This window comes from Papio anubis, chromosome 5 (assembly GCF_008728515.1).
Source record: "Papio anubis isolate 15944 chromosome 5, Panubis1.0, whole genome shotgun sequence".
In the NCBI taxonomy this organism is placed as follows: domain Eukaryota; kingdom Metazoa; phylum Chordata; class Mammalia; order Primates; family Cercopithecidae; genus Papio; species Papio anubis.
The window spans coordinates 37,955,291-37,977,558 of NC_044980.1; the positions used below are offsets into that span (position 1 = coordinate 37,955,291).

A 22,268-nucleotide genomic window follows, 5' to 3' on the forward strand; every position below is an offset into this window, starting at 1 on the left:
ATATACAAAAGAGAATTAGTTCTAGGGCTGGGCACCATGGATCACGCCTGTAATCTCAGCACTTTGGGAAGCTGAGGCAGATGGATCACTTGAAGTCAGGAGTTCCAGACCAGCCTGGGCAACAGGGCAAAATGCCGTCTCTCCTAAAAATATTAGGTTGATGCAAAAGTAATTATGGTTTTTTCCATAAAATGAATGGTAAAGGCCACAATTACTTTTGCACCGACCTAATACAAAAAATTAGCCTGGCATGGTACTGCACACCTATAATCCCAGCTACTCAGGAGGTTGAAGTGGAAGAATTGCTTAAGCCTGGGAGGCAGAGGTTGCAATGAGCTAAGATGGCACCACTGCACTCCAGCCTATGCAACAGAGTAAGACTCTGTCTCAAAATAAATAAATAAATAAATAAATAATACAGTTCCAATCCCTGACTCCTTCCTTTTCTCCAGATGGATTCATCTTGGCTTCACTTTTATCACCCTGAACTCCAAGGTGCTTCATTCCAACCGCTTCACTCTAATTGCCCTTAATAGCATTACTGATACCTGGGCCCCACAAATCCCTATTTATGTATATGACCATTTGTATTTTCTATTCCTATTCTCAGGTTAATTAACATAACTGAAGAAAATTGCTGTCAATTTTACTGACTCTGGACATTACAAACAATTGGTATGAAATCTCAGCTGTATCCCCCTCTGCTTTTCTACAATCTCATCACTCTTTTTTGTGTAGTCAGCCTTCTCTTGCATCGTCCTTCTCCACACCTATTAAAAATGTTTACCACTTTCTTCAGTCTTAGATTCCTCTCTGCTCCCCTATAATCAGATGACCTTGTTTCTTATTTCACTGATAAAATAGCAGTCATTAGGTGTGAGTTCTCTTAAGAAAATACATTTTCTTAACCCACAAACTCATCTTCGGTTATACCCGTCCTTACCTTCTCTATACTCTCTGAACCTGTGCTATTAATTTCATCTGAATTCTCAGTAATTTTACTCCATCGATTACCCCCTTTCTTCCATGTGTTGCTTTATTACTTATATTCTGCTTACTTCACTCTTTGCCCTTAAATCTCTCATTCTTTGTTTTCTCCCTCAGCCCAAGTTACTGTTTCCATAAGAAACAAACACTTCACTTTACCTCTGTGAATTCTTCACATTACCACAAGATATTCCTCCTTTATCCAGCCAAGCTAAGAAAAAGTTGTCTTTATTCACTGACTCTACTTCCTCTCCTCCCACACATTTCTTTCCCAACTGCAATCTTTCCCCTATTGCCACTTCTTCCCTGAGACTATTCTTAAAAATACTCGCTACCAAATCCACTGGACCCTCTCAAATTGCATCTTACTCGATTGCTTTGTGGCCCTGGACAGTATTGGCCATTTTGCCCTCTTTGAGTTTCCTTTGTTTGTTTCCATGAGAAATAGCTCCTGGCTCACTTCTTGTCTCTCTGGCTACTACCCCACAATTTTCTCTGTGGTTTATTTTCTTTTGACTTATCTTTTAAATGATGATGTTCTGTTGTGTTCTGGTCTTGGTTCTCTTCTTCTTTTTTCACTTTGCAGTTTTTCCTACGGTTTCATGTACCTCCACAGCTTTATATATGATCTTAATGTTGGCGAATTCCATGTTGAAATCTCTAGCCCAGGCTTTCCTTCTGAGTTTCCGATTCAAATGTATACATCTTGGGTGTCCTACAGCCAGTTCCATATTACCATCTCAGAAACTGAGGTTTCCCCCTTTTAGCCCAGCCTAAATCTGCTCTCCCTACTAGGTTTCTTTTCTTGGTGAAAGGCACCACAATTCACATATCCATCAAGCAGCAACTCATCCTTTGTTTTTCACTCATCTTCAGTCCCATGCCAAATCAATCATCAAATTACATCAGTTCCTTATACTAATTCACTTCCCTCTTCCATTTCTCCTCTCTCCCGCTAGACACAAAAATAGGATTATATTATCTCTGGAGTGGGCTTTTGCAGCAGCCATCTGGTCAGTGTTCTAGTAATCAGAATTACTCCTTCTCTTCCCTATCCTGATAGTCCTTTCTCCAACTTTTGCCATCTTTCTAACACAAAAATATGATTATATCACTCTCATGTCCAATAGTCAAACTCCTTAAAGAGTTAGGAAAGAATATTACTTAAACATTACTTGAGATGCTGGTTGCAAAATGTGTGTTTCACCACATTTGAAGAATGTGGGCTGGAAGTGCCTTTTTATCACTAAAACCATAAAATGGGCTCAGTGGGTACATTTGTAACTCAGGAAGAACTGTCATGGATATCTATCTCAGTCTCTACTTGAGATGGTAAATATAGGTAGGCACTAACTGTTAATCTAATAAATTCACTTTAAAAAATAGAAAATTAAAAATTTAACTTATATATGCTTAGCTTTCTATTTGCGTAAGTGTAAAGGCCCTGTTAATTAACTCATTAAATTTGTCATGACAAGACACTGCTTTCTTTAGTGAGCCTTTTTCATCCTTGGAACATTCAGAATTAAATACAGACATGATGGAATAAACCAAACTCATAGTAAAAACAATGTGTGGAATAAGTTTTATAACCATTGAGACAATGTATGTACAGTCAATTTTTTTACATATTTGTAATATTTAAGAGATTTGTTACATTAGAAAATATTCAGTTAGACTTGTCACATCAATTTAAAATTTGTGGTTTAGACTTTCTAAATTTTAGGTGAAACATTAAGGAGTCTAGGTATTGAGTGTCAATGGCTGCTCACATCAAAAAAGGAGAGTCAAGCAAACATTATTAGTTCCAGATTAAAGAATACACCAAAAAAAAAAAGAAGTAAATTTGATCAAGCCACCTCTACCTCCTACTGTCAATGTATAGGAAATACAGAGGAGAGAGGGACATATAGCTATATTATAGAGAGCAATCAGCAAAATCTAGATGATGGGGAACTATAGTATCCACAAATAACTTGATATTCTCAACAAATAAATTGCAAAGAATTAAAAAAGACATGGAGAGTGAACCTATATCTTAAAAGAGAATAACAGTCTGGGCGTGGTGGCTCACACCTGTAATCCCAGCACTTTGGGAGTCTTCTGAAGTGGGTGGATCATCTGAGGTCAGGAGTTCGAGACCAGCCTGGTCAACATGGTGAAACCCTGTCTCTACTAAAAATACAAAAATTAGCCGGGTGTGGTAGTGGGCATCTGTAATCCCAGCTACTTGGAAAGCTGAGGCATGAGAATCTATTGAACCTGGGAGGTGGAGGTTGCAGTGAGCCAAGATCATGCCACTGCACTCTAGACTGGATGACAGAGCAAGACTCTGTCTCAAAAAAAAAAAAAAAAAGAAAAGGAACAACAAAACACAAAACATATATGCCAACAAAGATGTGTATACTTTGTATTCTTATTCAAACAACTTAAAAGACATACATGTTGTAAGAGATAACTGGAAATTTGAACACTGACTCGGTATTTTATATTAATGCACAGAATCTATTTTTTTAGGAACACATACTGAAATATTTATACATGAAATTCCATGATGTTTTGTATTAGTTTCAAAATATTATAAGAGGCAAGTGGGTGAGGGTATAGATAAGACAAGATTGGTCATGAGTTTATCGTTGTCGAAGTTGGTGAAGGGAACATGGAAGCTCATTATAACTATTCTTCCTGCCTTTTATATGCTTAAAATATTTTTGCAATAAATATACTTCATAAAAAGTATAAGAAAAATCTAATTGCAAATACTATTGGATATTTATGGGAACTGGATATGGTTCAATTTAATAGATTTACAAGAGTCATTTAAATTCTTGAGAGGATTTTGCTTAGTGGGGTGATTAAATGTGTTCATTCAGATATTTGGAATGTTTAAAAATGAAATTAAATATGTTAATATATACATGCAATATGAAACATCAAAGGAAGTTTCATTAACCACATTTATAAGCAGAACTATTGATTTGAAAGAATTTAATTTGAGCCATGTGAGTTGTCCAATCATTAATCAAAGATCCCCCGAAAATAATTCTAATTTAAATACAAATTACTAGATGTATAAATAAAATAACAAGTCACATAATATAAATTTAAGTACTTAAAGTAAAATAGGCCTTTGCATTACTAACTTTGATGAATTGAATATTAATTAAAAATATGAAAATACCTAAGACATTAAAATACACTGACATTGTACAGAGTAAAATCCATAGCTCTTTTTATGGCATACAAGGTTCTTATGATCAACCTTGCCCTGTAAAGCTTTATTTCTCACATTTCCTTTTCTTACATTATCTTCTCACATATGAACAGTAAACTCATATGCTGTCTGAACTCTGTCTGGTTTCCTGTTCCTTCATGCTCAGCCCACGCTTCCCTTCTTTGGAATAATCCTCCCCTCTCGGCATCCCCTGCTTGCAGTCCTTTCATTCTTTTCTTTCCTTCTTTCTTTCTTTTACTTTTACTTTTTTTTTTTTTTTTAACATAGAGTCTCACTCTGCTGCCCAGGCTGGAGTGTAGTGGTGCAAGCTCGGCTCACTGCAACCTCTGCCTCCCAGGTTCAAGTGATTCTCCTGCCTCAGCCTCCCGGGTAGCTGGGATTCTACAGATGCCTGCCACCATGCCCAGCTAATTTTTGTATTTTTAGTAGAGACAGGGTTTCACCATGTCGGCTAGACTGGTCTCGAACTCCTAACCTTAGCTAATCCACCCGCCTCAGCCTCCCAAAATGCTAGGATTACAGGCATGAGCCACCGCACCTGGCCTCCATTCTTTAAGCCTCTCCTTTAAACAGTCCTTCCTTTGTGAAGTTGTCCCTGATTTCCTTAAGCCTAATCATTGCTTTGCTTCTCTGCATCGTCCATCCATCCATCCGTTATAGTGATTATTCTATATTCCTTTGTAATTATAGGTTAATTGCTTCAGGTCTCTCTTTTCACTACCAGGGCATAAACTCCTTAAGGAAAGGGATTGTCACTTTGCTAGTTAATTTATTATTATGATTATCTTTTTAGAAAGTTATTAGACTAATTCCTGTCATGATAGGTTTTTGATTTTTTTGATGAATTAACAATATTCTTATAATACCAAGAGACTAACTTTTATTACTAAAGCAAATTATCATTGGTGAAACGGATGTTAAATCAAAAAGACCACCAGATTTAAGCAATTTACTTCCTAAAACACCTGTATGAATAACAAATACTTCTAAAAGGTAGGGCATTTGCATAGCATATTCATACATGTGTGTCTGCACATTTATGCAAAGCATTTATTACTTGTAGACAATGTTTACCTGCACACATTTGTTTTATTTATGGACCTAAAATATGAATCTTAGTGCCACTTTATATAGGCCTGAATGTATAATATGTATATTATTAAAATGTTCAGTAAATATGAAATAGTGACTATAATAGCAATGATGGTGAAGAATAAAAGGAAAAGAGATGAGGAAGAGAAATAGATGCAGGTGCACTGAGTAAATTCAGATCAAACTGTCAGCAATTTCACCAAGGGTTCCAAGCATGGAGAAAAGCCCCATAGAGAGAGTAAGAGAAAAACAATGGAACCAGTCACAGCCGAAGTCATAAGAAACTGAGCAGAGGGAGGGGGTGAAGGAGAAGAAAAGGAAGCTTACCAGTTATGATAATAGATCTATTCAATAAGGCCTCTCACTATAGATCTTTGTTTTTATGCGATAGCATGTAGAATTAAACAGGAAAAGTAAAGTTAATGACTGTCATTTTTAGAACGCTTATTAGTGTCTTATTTCCTGACGTATAAAGATGTAAAACTGTTGCCCTCTATATTTTTCTTTTCTTTTGTGTTTTTTGGAGACAGGATCTCACTCTGTCCCCCAGGCTGGAGTGCAGTGGTGAGATCACGGCTCACTGCAGGCTGGATCTCTCAGGCTCAGGGATCCTCCCACCTCAGCCTCCCAAGTAGCTGAGACAACAGGCATGTGCCACCATGCCCAGCTAAACTTTTGTACATATGTGTGTGTGTGTGTATTTAAATTTAAAATACAATATAACTTTGGCCTCATCTACTTTATTTTCAAAGTTATTTAGGATTTCTGATTCTCACCTGTCTCAAATCTTTTACGCTCTTAAGACATCCTGACTTGAATGACACGATTGCAAGTTACTTCCGGGAACAGCTTTAGGAGTAGGCAGAATAGGCTGCAGATGATAAAGTTCACCCTGTCTTCTAAAATTCATTCCTTGATCCCAATTACAGATTCCACTCTACACCCTAGGGAGAACTGTAAACCTTAGGGAAGCCATTGCTCCCCGCTGCTCAAATGCTCAGCTTCTGCAATTCTCCCCTCTCTCCGCTCTTATCATTATATATATATTTTTATATATAATATATAAATATACACATATAATGTATATATAATATATATTAATACATAAATATACAAATATAGAAGTATATTTGTAGACACAGGGTTTTACCATATTGCTCAAACTGGTCTTGAATTCCTGGATTCATGTGATTGGCTCACCTTGGCCTCCCAAAGTGCCGGGATTACAGGCATGAGCCACCATGCCCAGCTGGCCTTTATACTTTATTGGCTATTCATGCATTTAGCTTTTAAATATCAGAATTTTTTTTTAAGAAGGAGGAATAAATCTACATCACATTAAACTTTGTTCTATACCTGCCTTATTGGGAGTAAAATCTTGCGACCCTTTCTCTGGAACATGTCTTCCTATATTTAACCCATGAGGATTTTGAAAACTGACTTGCTAAAGCCAACACTTTCCAACTGGTGTGACAGAAGACTGTCTGGCAGTGGGCTACGGATATGGCAAGTCTCAAGTTTCAGAACATTTTAAGCATCTCTAATCAATAAAAAGGTTATAATGGTAAATTCTTACTTTTCCTCCAATTTTACAGACAAAAAATAAAACATGCACACAAACAGAAACCAAAAAACCCTTTAAACTAACTGTGAATGACTTCAGGGTAAGAACTGTTGAAGTTTTCCTTTTCTAACCTTAGTCACTTCCCATTATTTATTATTTTTTATTACTTCACTTTTCCTGTCTCATTACTATTAATAACCATGTAATTTGTTTGATATGCCAAAACACTCAACCATTGATTCTGTTTTAATATGAAAAATTATGATGTTAAAATTATAATTTAAAAAGGTACCAAGAAATATATTACACTAAAAGATGTTGATTTGAACATTAAAAATAATAAACATGCCCTTTTGACCCATTTCATTTTCTCTTCAAATGCCTGAGTAAAAATAGCAGAAAATGTAACAAACTGATTTCTGACCACTAGGTGGGGAAACAATACAATTTAAAATACAATCTAACTCTGGCCTCAACTACGTTATTTTTTAGTTATTTAGGATTTCTGATTCTCACCTGTCTGGACTCTTTTACACTCTTAAGACATCCTGACCTGAATGATATGATTGCAAGTTACTTCTGGGAACAGCTTTAGGAGTCGGCAGAACATGCTGCAGATGACAAAGTCCACCCTGTCTTCTGAAATTCCTTCCTTGATCCCAATTAGAGATTCCACTCCATGCCCTAGGGAGAACTGTAAACCTTAGGGAAGCCATTGCTCCCCGCTGCTCTAACGCTCGGCTCCTGCAATTCTCCCCTCTCTCCATCCTTATCATTTTTCCTGCTTGACTGAATCTTTCCCATCAGCCTACAAATGTGCTGTTATTACCATCTTTAAGAAGTCTCTTGATCTCATTTCTCCCATCAGTTACTGTCCCGTTTCTTTGGTTTCCCTTTCTTTGTAAAGGAGTTGTATATATTTTCTCTGTCCAATTCTTCTCCTTTCATACTCTTTTAAAGCCATTTCAATCAGCCTTGTATCCCCACCACTCCTGACAACTTCCCCTGCACTGACCTCCACAGTCCTCACTTTTTGGCCTCCACCAGCACCTGACACAGTTGCTCACTGACTCCTCCTTGGATGCTTCCTTTCCTGGGCTTCCAGGACCCCTGCTTTATTGGTTGTTCCTTTTATTCTCCTTTGCCCCTTCTCCTCCTACCAGGCCTCAGAGAGTTATAGTGCCCCAGAGCTCAGTTCTTTTCTTCCCCGTTTTCACTCCCTTCCTTGATCATCTTAACGAGCCTCACGACTTTCAGCATGGAATATATTCCTATTTCTCCCCTATGTTAAACCCAGAACTCTCTCCCAAACTCTCCACTTCTTACCCAAGTGAATGCTTAAAAGGTACCTCAAACTTAACATAGCCATGACCTCCAGATCTTCCTCACCTTTGTTAAACAAAATCTAGGAGGCCATTTTTTTGGACTAAATTCCTGCACTGCGCCCCAGAAGACCGACTAAAAATCAAAATGGAATCACCCATGCTCACCAAATGGAAACTGAGTTGTTATCTGGCCTTTGGGGAAATCAGGAGAGACAGAGAATGGCCTAGTTGCCCAAAGAGGCCAATTTTTACCTTCTATCATAATAATGAAGCTCTGTTTTAATCTTTACAACAAAGAGGGACCTGAAGTAACCTGATGTTAACCAATCCATTATCTTTCTATTGTTCTATTTCCCTGTACCTGCCCTACAAGGAAAGTAACTTTGAAATGACCAATCCACTTTTTGTTCTTTGTGTCTGCTTTCTTCAGTTCTTTTTGTTTATAAAGCCAACCTCCACTGCTTCACTCGTTGGAACGCTTACTTTATTTTATGGAACAAAGTGTTGCCCAATTTTAGACGTGGAAATAAAAACTCTTAAGATCTTTAGATTTGCCGTAATTTCAACATCTTCATTCTTTGACATCCTCAGCCTCCTCATGGTGGTGCTTGGGCTGACAGACGCATGATCCTTACAGTCGCTTGGGCCAAAAACACTGGAACCACCCATTCTAGATTCCTCTTTTTCCTTCATACCCTAAATCCAAATTCTTTTGTCTCTCCCTTCGAAATACACCCAATATATGGACACTTCTCACCACCTCCACTGTTCCCAACATGGTCAGTGCTACTGCATATCTTGCCTGCATTTCTGTAATATCTGACTAACTGGTTTCCCTGCTTTGACAATTGTCTACCTACTGTCTCTTCTCAGCATATCCATTAAGGTGATTTTTAGAAAGCACAAGTCAGAAAACATCTCTGCTTTGCTCTAGCTCTTTAATTGGTTCCCATTTCACTTAAGATAAGGGTTGCAGTCTCTGTCACGGCTTACAAGGCCCTACATGAGCTGACTCTTTCCCTACTGTTCCTTTCCTTGCTCTCTCTACCTGCTCTCTCTGCTTAGAACAGTCTTCCTTCATGTCTAACTCCCTTACTTCCTTTGAATCTTTGCTCAAGTATCACTTTCTATTAGGTTGGTGCAAAAGTATAAATATATAGGAAGCTACCCTCGCCTCTCTCAAGCAGTAACATGTTGCCCCAACGCCACCCTCACACTCCACCTCCACCACTTACCTCTGCTCTGTTTTCCCTTAGGAAATATGTTAGGAAGTATCAAGTGCTAATACCATATACTTTACCTGTTTATTACTTATTTATTTTTGAGACAGGGTCTTGCTCCGTCACCCAGGCTGGAGTGCAGTGGCATAATTAGGCTCACTGCAGCCTCGACTTCCTGGGCTGAAGCAATTCTCCTGCCTCAGCCTCCTGAGTATCTGGGTCTACAAGCATGCGCCATCATGCCTAGCTAATTTTTAAATGCGTAGTAGAGACAGGGTCTCACTATTTTGCCCACGCTGGCCTCAAACTCCTGAACTCAAGCGATCCTCCCACCTCTGTCTTTCAAAGTGTTGGGATTACAGGCGTGAGCCACTGTTCCCAGCCCTGTTTATTATTTTCATTTCTTTAGTCCCTGCTTTGCAGGGGTCTTAGTTTGTTTACTAATATTTCCTGAACTCCTGTTACAAAGGCACAATGTAGTGGCTCAAAAAATCCTTGTTGCATGACTGTAAAGGAAATCTATTAGATCTTGACCTGAGAGTGGTCTTTGATTAGAAAATGGAGGAATGCTTGCAGGTTGGCAGAGGGAATGTTTGGGAAATACCCCTGTATGTGTTTTGAGGACTGGTGCTGTGAGAAGTACAGAAACACCTACATCTTTCACAATTCTTCTTACAGACTACCCTGTACATTGCCCCTTCATGTGAAATATAAGCTTTTGAGCCTGAACATCAAGGGCCATTTTGATTTCATTTCCTCTATGCAATTCTAGCTTCCCCTTCTTGGGGAAAATTTTCTAACCCAGAGATTGCTTCACTGTGGAATTTACTTAAGCTTTCTGATGGGAGCTTGAAAGTCTTTCACTATACACATTTTCCCTTTTGAAAAAACAAAGTAGCTAGATATCATGGAGGATTAGAGGCTTTAAATTGACATCCATAAATTCAAATGCCTGGAAGGGTGTGCAGTTAATATAAATGCACAACGCAGGTCATATATAAGATAATAGCCATGAAGCTGCTCTAGCACCTTCTACTTACTATCCTTAAACCCCCAAGAAAGCATATTAAAGTTAAAAATGATGGCATTTTTGCATGACAAATATGTTTTCTATCCTTTCCTTAAATTGTAGTCATCAAGCATTTCAGGGAATCTGTCAATCCAATATTGTTATTAACAGTTTCCATTACGTGGATTATGGATATTAAGTACTTTTGTTGTAAGGAACATCAATCCGGTAGGGGAATTTAAGTGAAGGTAAACCAAATTGTACAAATATGTTGAGATATAACTTATTTGTGATAAAGGAGAATCATGTTAAGCAACTTTCTACGAGAAGAAAGGGAATATCTAGTCCATTTTGTCTTAAGGATTTATGCTTGCTGTTGTCTGAACATTCTTCTTAAAATGACATTCCATTTTATTCCAACCTGGCACTTGCTTTCCCCCTTACCAACTATTCTATTAAATCCTGGGTAAAGAGCCCATGCATAGCAACCCCTACAGTGCTGACATTTCTGAAAAATACCATCTAAGAAAATTCAAGCAAGAGCAGGCTTGAATAAAAGTTTCCTAGATTCCAATGCCCACCCAAAAATTCTGATGGGTGAGAGAAAATCTGTATTATTTTTTAATTGAAGGAGGCTATTTAGCATAGTAGTTTAAAGCACACTTACTTTGGATTCAGACTAACATTGGTTGAAATTTTTATTCTACAATATTTTGTGATCTTGGAGAAGTTACCTGGCTTCTTTGCAGAGCTAAAGTTCCGTTTCCTTATCTGTGAAATAATGATGATGCTATCTAATCAATAAGGTTATAGAGATGATATATGTAAAATTCCTAGCACATCATAAACAGTCACTAAAAATATGGTGATGGACTGGTGGTGATCGTGATAGTGGAGGAGTTGGTGGTTCTCAAGAAAGCTTCAGAACTTTTTAAAAAACAGTGGAAATTTTCTTCAAATAAACTCTTAAGGGGAAACCCAACATAAAACAGATAAATAAAAATGACTCAGAACTGAGCAATTCTAGGGGTATTTGCACTGTCAGCTTGGCCAGCTCTTCTCCCTGCCAGCTGCCCACTTTTGTAGACCCAGAAGTTTCCCATGGAACTCTCAGCATTCAACCAAGCATTGTTTGAAAATCTGTGGCAAGAGACGGGGAAAGAAATGGCAAGATAATCTTTTGCTTACTTTAGGTCAAACGGAGGTTTAATGTTTCTGGGAGGTAGGCTTGGGACTGGTGGTTGTGATGGGTGAGATGCTGGCAATGGCGGCTGGCTGGCCGGATGGGATGGTGGAGGTGGTGGCGGAGAAGTTGTTGAGTAAGATGTCTGGCCTTTGCTAGTACCTAAGAAGCAAAGCAAACAATACCATGAATTAAGACAAATCTTCCAAAAGAAGATTATTAATTGCAACCATAGTTGGCTACAGATAAAATAATTTGGCAAAAATTAACAACTGGCTATATGGAATTTTCAAAAAAGAGTATGTTTATTTTATTATTATTACTATGTTGTGTGCTATATATCTTTTGTGAGACAGGATTTCGCTCTGCTACCCAGGCCGGGGTGCAGCGGCTCCATCATGGTTCACCGTAAGCTCAAACTCATGGGCTTTCGGGATCTTCCTGCCTCAGCCGCCTGAGTAACTGGGACTACACGCGTGCACCACAATGCCCATCTAAGTTTTTAAAAAAATGTTAAACTTTTTGTAGAGATGAGGTCTTGATAAGTTGCCTAGGCTGGTTTTGAACTCCTGGGCACAAGCAGTCCTCCTGCCATGACCTCCCCAAATGTTAGGATTACAGGTGTGAGCCACTGTGCCCAGTCTTATTCATCCTTTACATCAATAAAATATATTACATGTGTGTATATATGCATAACACACATACACACACACATACACACAGAGTTTTTCCTGGTTGTTAAACATTTATCAGCATACCATTGCTGGTACCTAAAAAATTCCTAGGTTCTATCTGCTAAATAGTGACTAGAATCAGTTGTTTCTATATCTTTCCTCTTTGCTTTGATCCTCTTCCTCTCACTCATTCCTCCATTGACTTTCTGATTTCGTATATCGGACTTTGGAATTACGCAGGTTGCCTTGTTTTCCTAAATATGGAATTTTCATTTCTTTCTCATTTTGGGGTGATTTTCTGAGAGGAAAAGAAGATAATATCTTAACAAACATTTTGTTTTAATTTTACCTGCCTTTGAGCACAAATGAGGTCTTTTTTCATGTTTATAACCATTTTCCTTTTTTTTTTTCCCTTTTGAGAGGGAGTCTAGCTTTGTCACCCAGGCTGGAGTGCAGTGGCGCGACCTCAGCTCACTGCAACCTCTGCCTCCCAGGTTCAAGCGATTCTCCTGCCTCAGCCTCCTGAGTAGCTGGGATTACAGGCATCTGCCACTATGCCCAGCTAATTTTTGTATTTTTATTGGAGACGGGGTTTCTCTTTGTGTTTTTAGTAGAGATAGGATTTCACCATGCCCACCACCGTGCTCAGCTAATTTTTGTATTTTTAGTAGAGAAAGGATTTCACTGTGTTGACCAGGCTTGTCTTGAACTCTTGACCTTGTAATCCACCTACCTTGTCTTCCCAAAGTGCTGGGATTACAAGTGTGAGCCACCGCGCCCAGCCTCCTTTTAACTGTATTGTTGATTCAAATACTTTGCCTATTTCAAAATTAGTATTTTCCTTTTGTTGGTTTCTAAAATATTTTTATTAAGGATATTAGTCTTTTTGTTTCTTAACTGGACCAATGGAATGTAATTAGGCTGCTTTGGATCCTGCTTTTGCCTGTCCATACATTAAAAAATATAACACAATGAATAAAACCTCTTTACAAACTTCAAAAAAAAAAAATACGGCACTTCACTGTAAATTTCTTTACAAGGTTAATGCTAAGGTTTTACACAGCATATGACACAAACACATTCCTAATTTCTTTTAGATATTTCTCCCTCTTGCCAAAGCTCTTCATTTAGGATAATTGCTGACTATATTGCCCTCTCTCTTCATTCTCTGACCTCACCCTGGTGTTTCCCTTCTTCCTGGAGTCTTAAAAACTGCTCAGGCCCTGCACTGCAGACTCCAGACCCTCCAGGCCAGGAACAGTTCCCACAAGAATAGTTCTACTTTTGCAGCTAGTTTTTGGGGATAGAGGTAGACAGAATTAGTTCCCCCTGTAAATCTCATGAATAAAAAACTCCAACTCAAGATATTTACGTTAGAAATGTTGAATCCGGTTCATTTTTGTCCTAACTAAAATAAAAATTTTGGGATAGATCAGACTTTTCCTCTAATCTATTCAATCAGTCCTTTCGTGTATAATTTCTGTCACCACATTATCTTTAGGAAGGCCTTCCCTAATTTGAGAACAGATAATTATAAACAGTATATTTTCTCCTACTTTGCTGTGGCTCCTTTTTTTTTTTTTTTTTTTTTTTTTTTTTACATTTAACTCTTTAAAACTATTAGTAATTTATTTTGGAGTTTGGTGTGAGATAGAGATTTAATTTTATGGTTGTTGTTGCTCCTAAATCATTTAGCAAATGTTCTGCACCGTTTGTCTGATAAGCTATTACTTACTAATTTGACATGCCTCTTTCATCATAGAATAAACATTAAAAATTCTAGTGAATGTGACAGATGAAAATGGCATCCAGTTATTTTAATTCATAAATAATATGCTTCAGTAGATTCATAAATGATTTAAAAGCTGTACCCAAAGAGAATACGCCTCTGTGAGTAGATATTAATAAGCCGTCCAAATAGAGAGAAAAATATTTATTAGCCATCTGTGACTTATCCTTTCATGGAAAAGATTTCGACAAGCAGGAGACATTACCCTGGGACAGTGACTTAAGGCCAACACGTGAGAAGATACAGAATTGATTTAGGGAATGGTGATTCCTTTGAATTAGAAACACTGAAAACTGACTTCCCCAAACCCAGGCTTTCTGACTTTACACAGGCTTACGAGACTCTGATGTGGCATCTGGGGGCCCTCTGTGGTTCTGCTTACTGGACATCTATTCTCCTTTCTGCGGTTATAATAACTTGAGCAACCCAGGAAGGGGTGTGCTTGCTCTTCTACCAGACTTGGAACTAGAAGGGCGTCCTCCTTGAGTTGCTGGCAGTGGTCTTGCCACCGGCAGAGTAGGGCTCACCTGAGAATGCAGCAAAACCAGAGGGAAGCAGGGCGAGAGATGGAAAAGGACTGGTTAGATTTTAAAGAAAAAGTAGTTTTGGAAAATTGTCAAAGATAATTTGAAAGACGTAATGAGGCACTAAACTAATTGTTTGAGCATGCTCTTCCTCATCAAGCTTGGGAGAACATATGCTCAAGTCTTCCTATGTTACACTAGTATGTGGCAGTGAAACACTTTGCTTTGCAAAACATGTGGTCACTTTCAAATACTGCTAGGAATACATTTGCATGTATACAAAATAATTGTAAGGAAAAGCATCTTAGTTTTTCTGGAGGAAAAAACCAGTTAGACTTACTTTAATGTCTAACGATTGACATTAGAATCTAATGATTGACTCTAAAATCTCAATCTGGACTTTATAAAGTGTACTAAAATATAATTAGAACTATTAACATCCTCAAAAGTAAAAATATGTTTTTATTCTGATGGAAAGAGAGGGGATGAATATTGAACTGCAGTAAAATGAGTAAAGAAATAGAAACAATAAAGATAAAAATATCTGGGAGTAATGATATTAAATAATATTAAGTAATCACACAATTTTTGGCAAGTACCATACTAGTCATTCTACATATGTAACCTTATTTATTCTGTATAACAGCCCTATGGGGGTATATGTTATTATCTAGTTTCCATTTGATAGTTAAGAAAACTACCCAAGTTCAGAGAATTAGTAAGCAGTAGCGGTGGGGTTCAAACTTGGCCAGAATTTGAACTCTAGTCAATTTTTTATGATGTCTATGCACTTTCTGCTATGCTCTACTGCTTCTCAAGGTAATTAAATGAAAATTATTAGTAAGTTAAGATAGACACATTAGCAAACTGTCCCACAATCTGGGTGTAAGTTCAGCTTTTTGATTTGTATTTTTCCTCTTAGTGTGATTTTATGAGTGTTTTCAGTTTAATGCAGGAAAGACCTGGCTCTAGAGACTGTAAGGCTCACATATTGGGGTGCTCTGGATGCTAAATTCAGATGCCTTAGAATTTGAGTTTGGAAACCAGACAGCAGGGATGTAAACATTCAAGCTAGTAGGAAATAGGTTCTTAAAGATGAATGACTGATACTAGCTGGCTGGAAAAAAAAATCCTCAAGAACTGAAATCGGGGAAGTTTGAAATAGCATAAAAGGACTTAGAAGACATGAAATAAGGGGAAAGAACAACATGTTTAGACCTCAGCTGGCATTACGAATTAGGGATGTGCAATTTGAGAGCTAACACCTAAAACTCTGATCTACTTATGGATCTCATCTCCCAAAGCTCAGGGGGGATTGCCTGGATAGCTGTGATTTGAAAGTACTGGAACTGAAAAGACCATGTGGAATGTTATCCTCAAAGAATGACAGGATTGTGCAGGGATATGGATCCCTGTAGCAGTGGGCACAGCTGGTCTTCTGGACAGTGCAGGATGGTTCAGCAGCAATGAGCTAATCAGATGAATTTGCAACCTACTACCCACTGTTGTCCTGAGACAGACAGAGGAACTGTGCTCTGAGCACTCTAACAGGAGATCAAGGCTTCAAGAAGGACATAATCGGCATCTTGCTAATCAGTCAAGTGGGAGCTTGAGTGACTAATGACAAAATTAAGGAAAATTGACTATATTTTTATTAGGGAACAGTTTATACTGGTTCCAGAAAAATGAGGAGAATTGTGAATAATGGAGAGTGAAATTGCAATATCTTCTAGAACACAAAAACAATTCTTAAAAATCTGGGAAGTTAATAACCTCTGACTCAAACTTTTCATCCTTTTTAATTTTGGAAGTTTGGAAGAGATCTTGCACAAGTCATGTTCCTCTGCTCAGGCATGCTGGAATGGGTGGAGCACTGGGGCCATTTTACCACAAGGAAATGACCAGGAGAGACCCTCCATGAGTCGGTGAGTGCTCAGTGGTTATCTGGCCCTGCCTTGAAGAATGGCTCCAGGTTCACTGAAATGCAGGCTACCCAAAATGGTGAGATTTTGTCAGAATCTAAAACTCTATAAACAGAAAAGTGGATTTGAGGGCAGTGGAAGGAGGAGTCGGGAGAGAAGAGGTGGAAATGAATAGAGGGGACCCAACGAGGGTGATGGTATACTCATGCGAAATGGAAATTGTATTACTTCACAAACTTTGCATTTTATATATTTCTGCTGGTCAAAAATGCTGGTTCTAGATATTTTTACAACATTTTGGTAACAAAAATCTATGAAGACTTAGGATATCTACCTTGTAGATTCTGATGTTTGTGACTTTTGACTAAGAAGGTACCTAAACTCTTCATGTCCCGAGGGGTCATAAGGTACATGTGTCGATCTGGTTCTCAATTTCCTTTTTAAATCCATGGATTCATTTACAACACCAAAGACATTACACTGTATTGCTGCTCCCAATTGCCACAAAACCCTGACCCTAGACTTGGCATTTCTCATTCTGGCTTTCTTGGAATATCTTAGAATTGGACCAGGCATTAGAAAACTTTGATTTTATCTCCAGCTCTATCACTAAAGAGCTATTTGTCTTTGGTGAATCACTTAATCTCCGTGTGATTTAGTTTCTCCATCTGTCAAATGGGAGCAATCGAGCCCTAACTACCTCAAAGGGGTTTAAGGATGAAATGAGCTAATATGTGTGAAAGCATCTTAAAAAGTTTGAAGCACTGCATAAACATAAAAGATGATCACACAAGGCTGAGGGGTGCCACAAATAAAATCATTTCTAAGTTATGTTAAGACATTTGGAAATTATTTAATTTCATCATCTATTTATTTGAGAATGATTAAGCATCTGTCTCAGATTTTAGCCGTGGAGCTGGCAACTCGTCATATAGACTTTTATTTTCTCTGGGCCTGTGTAGGTACATAGCATTGCCCATTCAAACAAGAAGAAAAGCTCTAGCAACCACATGGCACTGCCAGAGTCTATATTGGTGACCTCTGTGCCAAGTAGTTTGTAAAACTATTTGGGTGGACACTTAATGGAATCTCTTATGGTTGCATGGCCCCATATAGTCATTCACACCTAAACTAAACACAGTCTTACTGAGATCTTACCACATTTACCATAAAGGTTGTTTGTAATCCCCTTCATTCCCGGACCCTAGCCTTACCTTCCTCATGTACTACAGATGACCTTACCTTTTATTTTACTAAGAACATGGAGAATGCCCCATCTGACTATCCCCACTTGTCCTGCATTCTAACTGAAAATCTCCTGATATCTTGCTCTCCCATTTTTCCTTTGCTCCAGATTCTCTGGAAAGATGGCATTCCTCCTTGCACATACTAACAGGCATTTTTGTTCCCATCAGTGCCTGCTTCCTTGTACAGCCCACTCCCTTTATTATTAACTCCTTCATTGCATCAAGCAAGAAACATTTACTAAGCACTTACTATGTGCTCTGAACTGTGTGTTTCATCTTTTCAATGCACTTTCCATCTTAAACATGGTCTGATATCTTTAACTCTAAAGAAACACAACAGTATCCTTTTTTAACCTCTTCCCTCACCCTAGATACCAGCTGATTTTGTTCCTCTTCTTCATGGCCAAACTTCTTGGAACAAAAACCTACATTTGCTACTTCTATATCTTAAAAACACTTGGATGGCCTCATGGAGAAGTAAAGAATGAAAGGCTTAGTTTTAAATTCAGATTCAACCACTGTTATATAAACCTTCCAGTTTTTATTACTCAGTATGAAGACTTGGTTAAGTTGCTTGATATCTCCAAGTCTTCATTTTCTCATCTGCGAAATGGTCGCATACACACACTCTGCAGAAGCATCTGACACATGGTATGGTAGTTCTTAATAAATGGTCCTATTCTTCTTAGCTACTAATTGATCTGGCTGTCCCATTCATACACCACAGTCTACTCCCGTCAACTGCAAAGAAAACAATAAACAAACAGAAACCACTTTTTCCTCAAATTAGTCATGTCTAATCCTAGTTTTGTTCGAGAATCTTAGAATGGTCCAAGAATGAAGAAGTTTAAATCCCTAAATCTACCCCAGTAGGCACCACAGCAACCAAATACTACTTTCAGATTCTTCACTCCAAAACACACCAGAAACAATTTTCAATGGGAGAATCTGAAAGATTGGCAGAAAGAATGTTTGTGCTGAAGTTATTGAGGCCTGGGTTTGACTACTAATCCCATCCAGTATTAGCTGTAAGATACTGGGTAACTTATTTCGCTTCTCTGGGTTTTAGATTCTCTGCCTATTAAAATGGGACTACTGACTCTTAACTTTCAGGATTGCTACAAGAATTCAAAATATGTCTGTCTGCCAAGCACACAGTAGGTATGCAGTGCTACTTATGAATTACTCTAGGAACTAACACGATTGTGTTCTATATGGGGCAGGCTCCTTAAAAATCAATAGGACATGTTTATTTCCATCTGTGCAGAGAGATTGGGATCATCATACTTCAGTAACTTTTATTAGAAGTTTTCTAAACTGTCACCTATGCTTGAAATGACACGCTAATTGCCACACATCTGATCATTCTGTCAAAAGCAAGATTTCGAAAAACTACCTGCCCTTTTGAAGTGAGGTGTGACTGTCCTGTGATTCCCTGGTGTTAACACCTAGCTCAGAGGCTCTCTGTTTGTACGTAGAGAACTGGTAAGTGTTTTCTCAGATCATTTTTATTTTATTTAAAATTGCCATAAAATTTATTTATTCATTTTCTTCCTAGCTAAACAGTGAGCTTCTAAGGTGGGTCTCCACTGTCAATACCTGTGTATGCCTGACAACACTGCATGTATCACACATTTAATGTTTCACTGATTGATTTTCTTTTTCATTTGTCCTTTTCCCTTTAGAAAAGAAAACTGATTTTAAAAAGCAAATTGTAAAATAAATATCTGGACAGTAAAACATTTAAGAAAATATAGGACGGAATGATGGAAAGAAGAACCCATGTTCTAGACCCCCGTATTGTAGTTACAACCCTCAAAGACAACAGCTGTTATTAGTTTCTTAAGGACATTTCAAGAAATATATTCTATGTATTTTTTTACACAAATGGAACCATGGTACATACATTATTCTGTACTTTGCTTTCTTAACTTAATTTTAAAAAGATATTGTTGTATATTGGCACAAAAAGAGCAATCTGGGCTTTTTTTTTTTTTTTAAATGACAGTGGAGTTCTCCATTGCATGGATTTACCTTATTTTATGTGACCAGTCTCATTATTGCTGGTCACTTAAGTTATAAAAATAACTATTGAAGTATAATTCATATACATAAACTGGTTTAAAATATAAAACTCCATGGTATTAATATATTTACAGTTGTGCAACCAGTACTATAATCTAATTTTAGAATATACACATCACCTCAAAAATAAACCCCTGTACTTACTGGCAGTCACTCCCCATCCCTATCCCCAATCCTGGCTGCCTTAGGCAACCAATAATCTATTTTTGGTCTCTTACAGATTGGCTTATTCCAGAGATTCCATATCAAGAGAATCATATAATATGTGGTTGCTTCTGACTAGTTTATTTCACTTAGTTGTTTTTGCAGTTCAATTATATTGTAGCAGATATTAATACTACTATCTTATGGCTAAATCATATTTCATCATATATCACATTTATTTATCCATTCATCAGCTGATGGACATTTAAGTTGCTTCTACCTTCTGCCTGTTATACAGAATGCTTTTATAAACGTTAATGTATATCTTCGAGTGGACCTATGTTTTCATTTCTCCTGGGTAAATACCAAGAGTAGACTTGCTAGGTAATTCCATATTCAACCTTCTGAGGAACTCTAGATTGTTGTTTATTTTATGCTATTTTAGACAATTACAATTATAAAATTTTTCTTGTATGTATGTCTTTGACCCCAAGTATAAATGTACCTGTAGGATAAATTCCTAGAAAGTGAAATCGGTAGGTCAAAAGAACTGAGCATTAAAATATTTTGGTAGGCTGGGTGCGGTGGCTCATGCCTATAATCCCAGCACTTTGGGAGGCCAAGGTGGGCAGATCACGAGGTCAAGAGATTAAGACCATCCTAGCCAACATGGTGAAACCCTATCTCTACTAAAAATACAAAAATTAGTCAGGCGTGGTGGTGCATGTTTGTAGTCCCAGCTACTCGGGAGGCTGAGGCAGGAGAATCACTTGAACCTGGGAGGCGGAGGTTGCCGTGAGCCAAGATCGCGTCACTGCACTCCAGCCTGGGCAACAGAGCAAGACTCCAGCTCAAAAAAAAAAACAGTTTTGGTAAATAATGCCATTTAGTGATTTTTTTTTAAACAGGTAGGAGAATACCTGTTTTACCATAACTTCACTGGCATGTATATTATCATACATTTTTGGTCTTAATAATCCTGACAGGTAAAAAATTAATGCTATATCAATTGGATTTTCATATTTATAAGTGAGGCTGAGCATTCTTTCATATGTTTATAAGACATTTTATTTGTGTGAGTATGTCTTCTTTATAAAGAATATTGGAAGTACAGCACCCTATTTAATTAAGTAGCTGGAAAAATGAACATTCTCTTTTATGATTGGTGTTGATATAATACAGAGTTTCATATACAATACAAACATATTAGTATATATTGTTACGTAGGTAAAAGTATCATTAAAACTTTTCGATCCTCAGCAGCCTGCAAGTCTAAGGACGTGAAACGTCTGGGTCACAGACGTAGAAAATCTAGTTTTACGGAATTTTTCCTTGCTCTAATTCAAAGCCATCTGTTCTTATCTTCAAAGGATTTGTAAACCATTGTGGATGGGAAATTTTGAAAACCAATTTAGTTGAAAACAAAGCACTGTAACTGTACTAGTATGAAATCTTTTGCTTTAAATGCAAACTGCCAAGAAAATGTTGGCCAGCTTAGAATAGTCCCTCAAAATGGAAAGAAAAGTAATACTGAAACATCAGTGTTTACACAGATAATCAAAGCTGAAATTAGAATGGAGGTGAAGAGGTAGAGATCAAAACAAATTTAATGATCAATGAGAGGAAAATAAGTAAAGAAGGGCTTTGATCACTATCATAGACTCTTCCATTTCAGACCTAACTTTAACATTCAATGTCTCTGAATAATTTTTTCAATTGTTAAAAATTCACCTCCCCAATCAATAACTTTGTTGGTTATTCAATTAGATGTAATCATGAAAGGTAAATTATTTTTATAAATGAGTTTATTCATTTTCCAGTCATAAAATAATATGAAATTCAAATTAGGTGGTAATTTGACGGGAGAGTGCTGACTTTTGGTTCTTTTTTTTGGAAGGTTAAATATGACTTTAAAAAGGAAAAAAGTCTGCATATAAGAAAAGTTCTTTGTCAGATGCTCATGGATTACAGGGTGCCTCTTCCCTCCTCTAAGATACAACATATTTGGGTATAAGGCAATAACTGAATCTCTATTCTTCAAATATGAAAAGTTATTTTAAAAGTGTAATAACTTCTATAGGAGCAAAGAAAGCACTAGAAATCAAGTTTTAGAAACATCCTCAGATTAACTGTTTTATTTGTTGAGGGAATAGTGAATGTTTTGGCTAAATCAACAGTAGTAAGCCTTTGAGAACACTTTTAGGATAAAATCAATATAAGCCAGTAATATAACATCTATGAGCAGAGAAGGAATAAACCTTGATGTGC

The 22,268-nt window shown here is 37.5% G+C and overlaps 1 protein-coding gene across 12 annotated transcripts in view; it reads right to left on the reverse strand.

Annotated features, from left to right (window-relative positions):
- FYB1 (FYN binding protein 1) overlaps window positions 1-22,268 on the reverse strand; it is a 165,595-nt gene that overhangs the window by 38,767 nt on the left and 104,560 nt on the right. For all 12 annotated transcript variants that reach the window (XR_002522509.2, XR_002522511.2, XR_002522510.2 and 9 more), the window contains exon 3: window positions 11,621-11,777. Coding sequence is in view for 8 of the 12 variants with exons in the window: in XM_003899602.3 (XP_003899651.2) it covers window positions 11,621-11,777 (157 nt within the window). In the remaining 4 variants the exon portion in view is untranslated. The remainder of the gene's footprint in view (window positions 1-11,620; window positions 11,778-22,268) is intronic.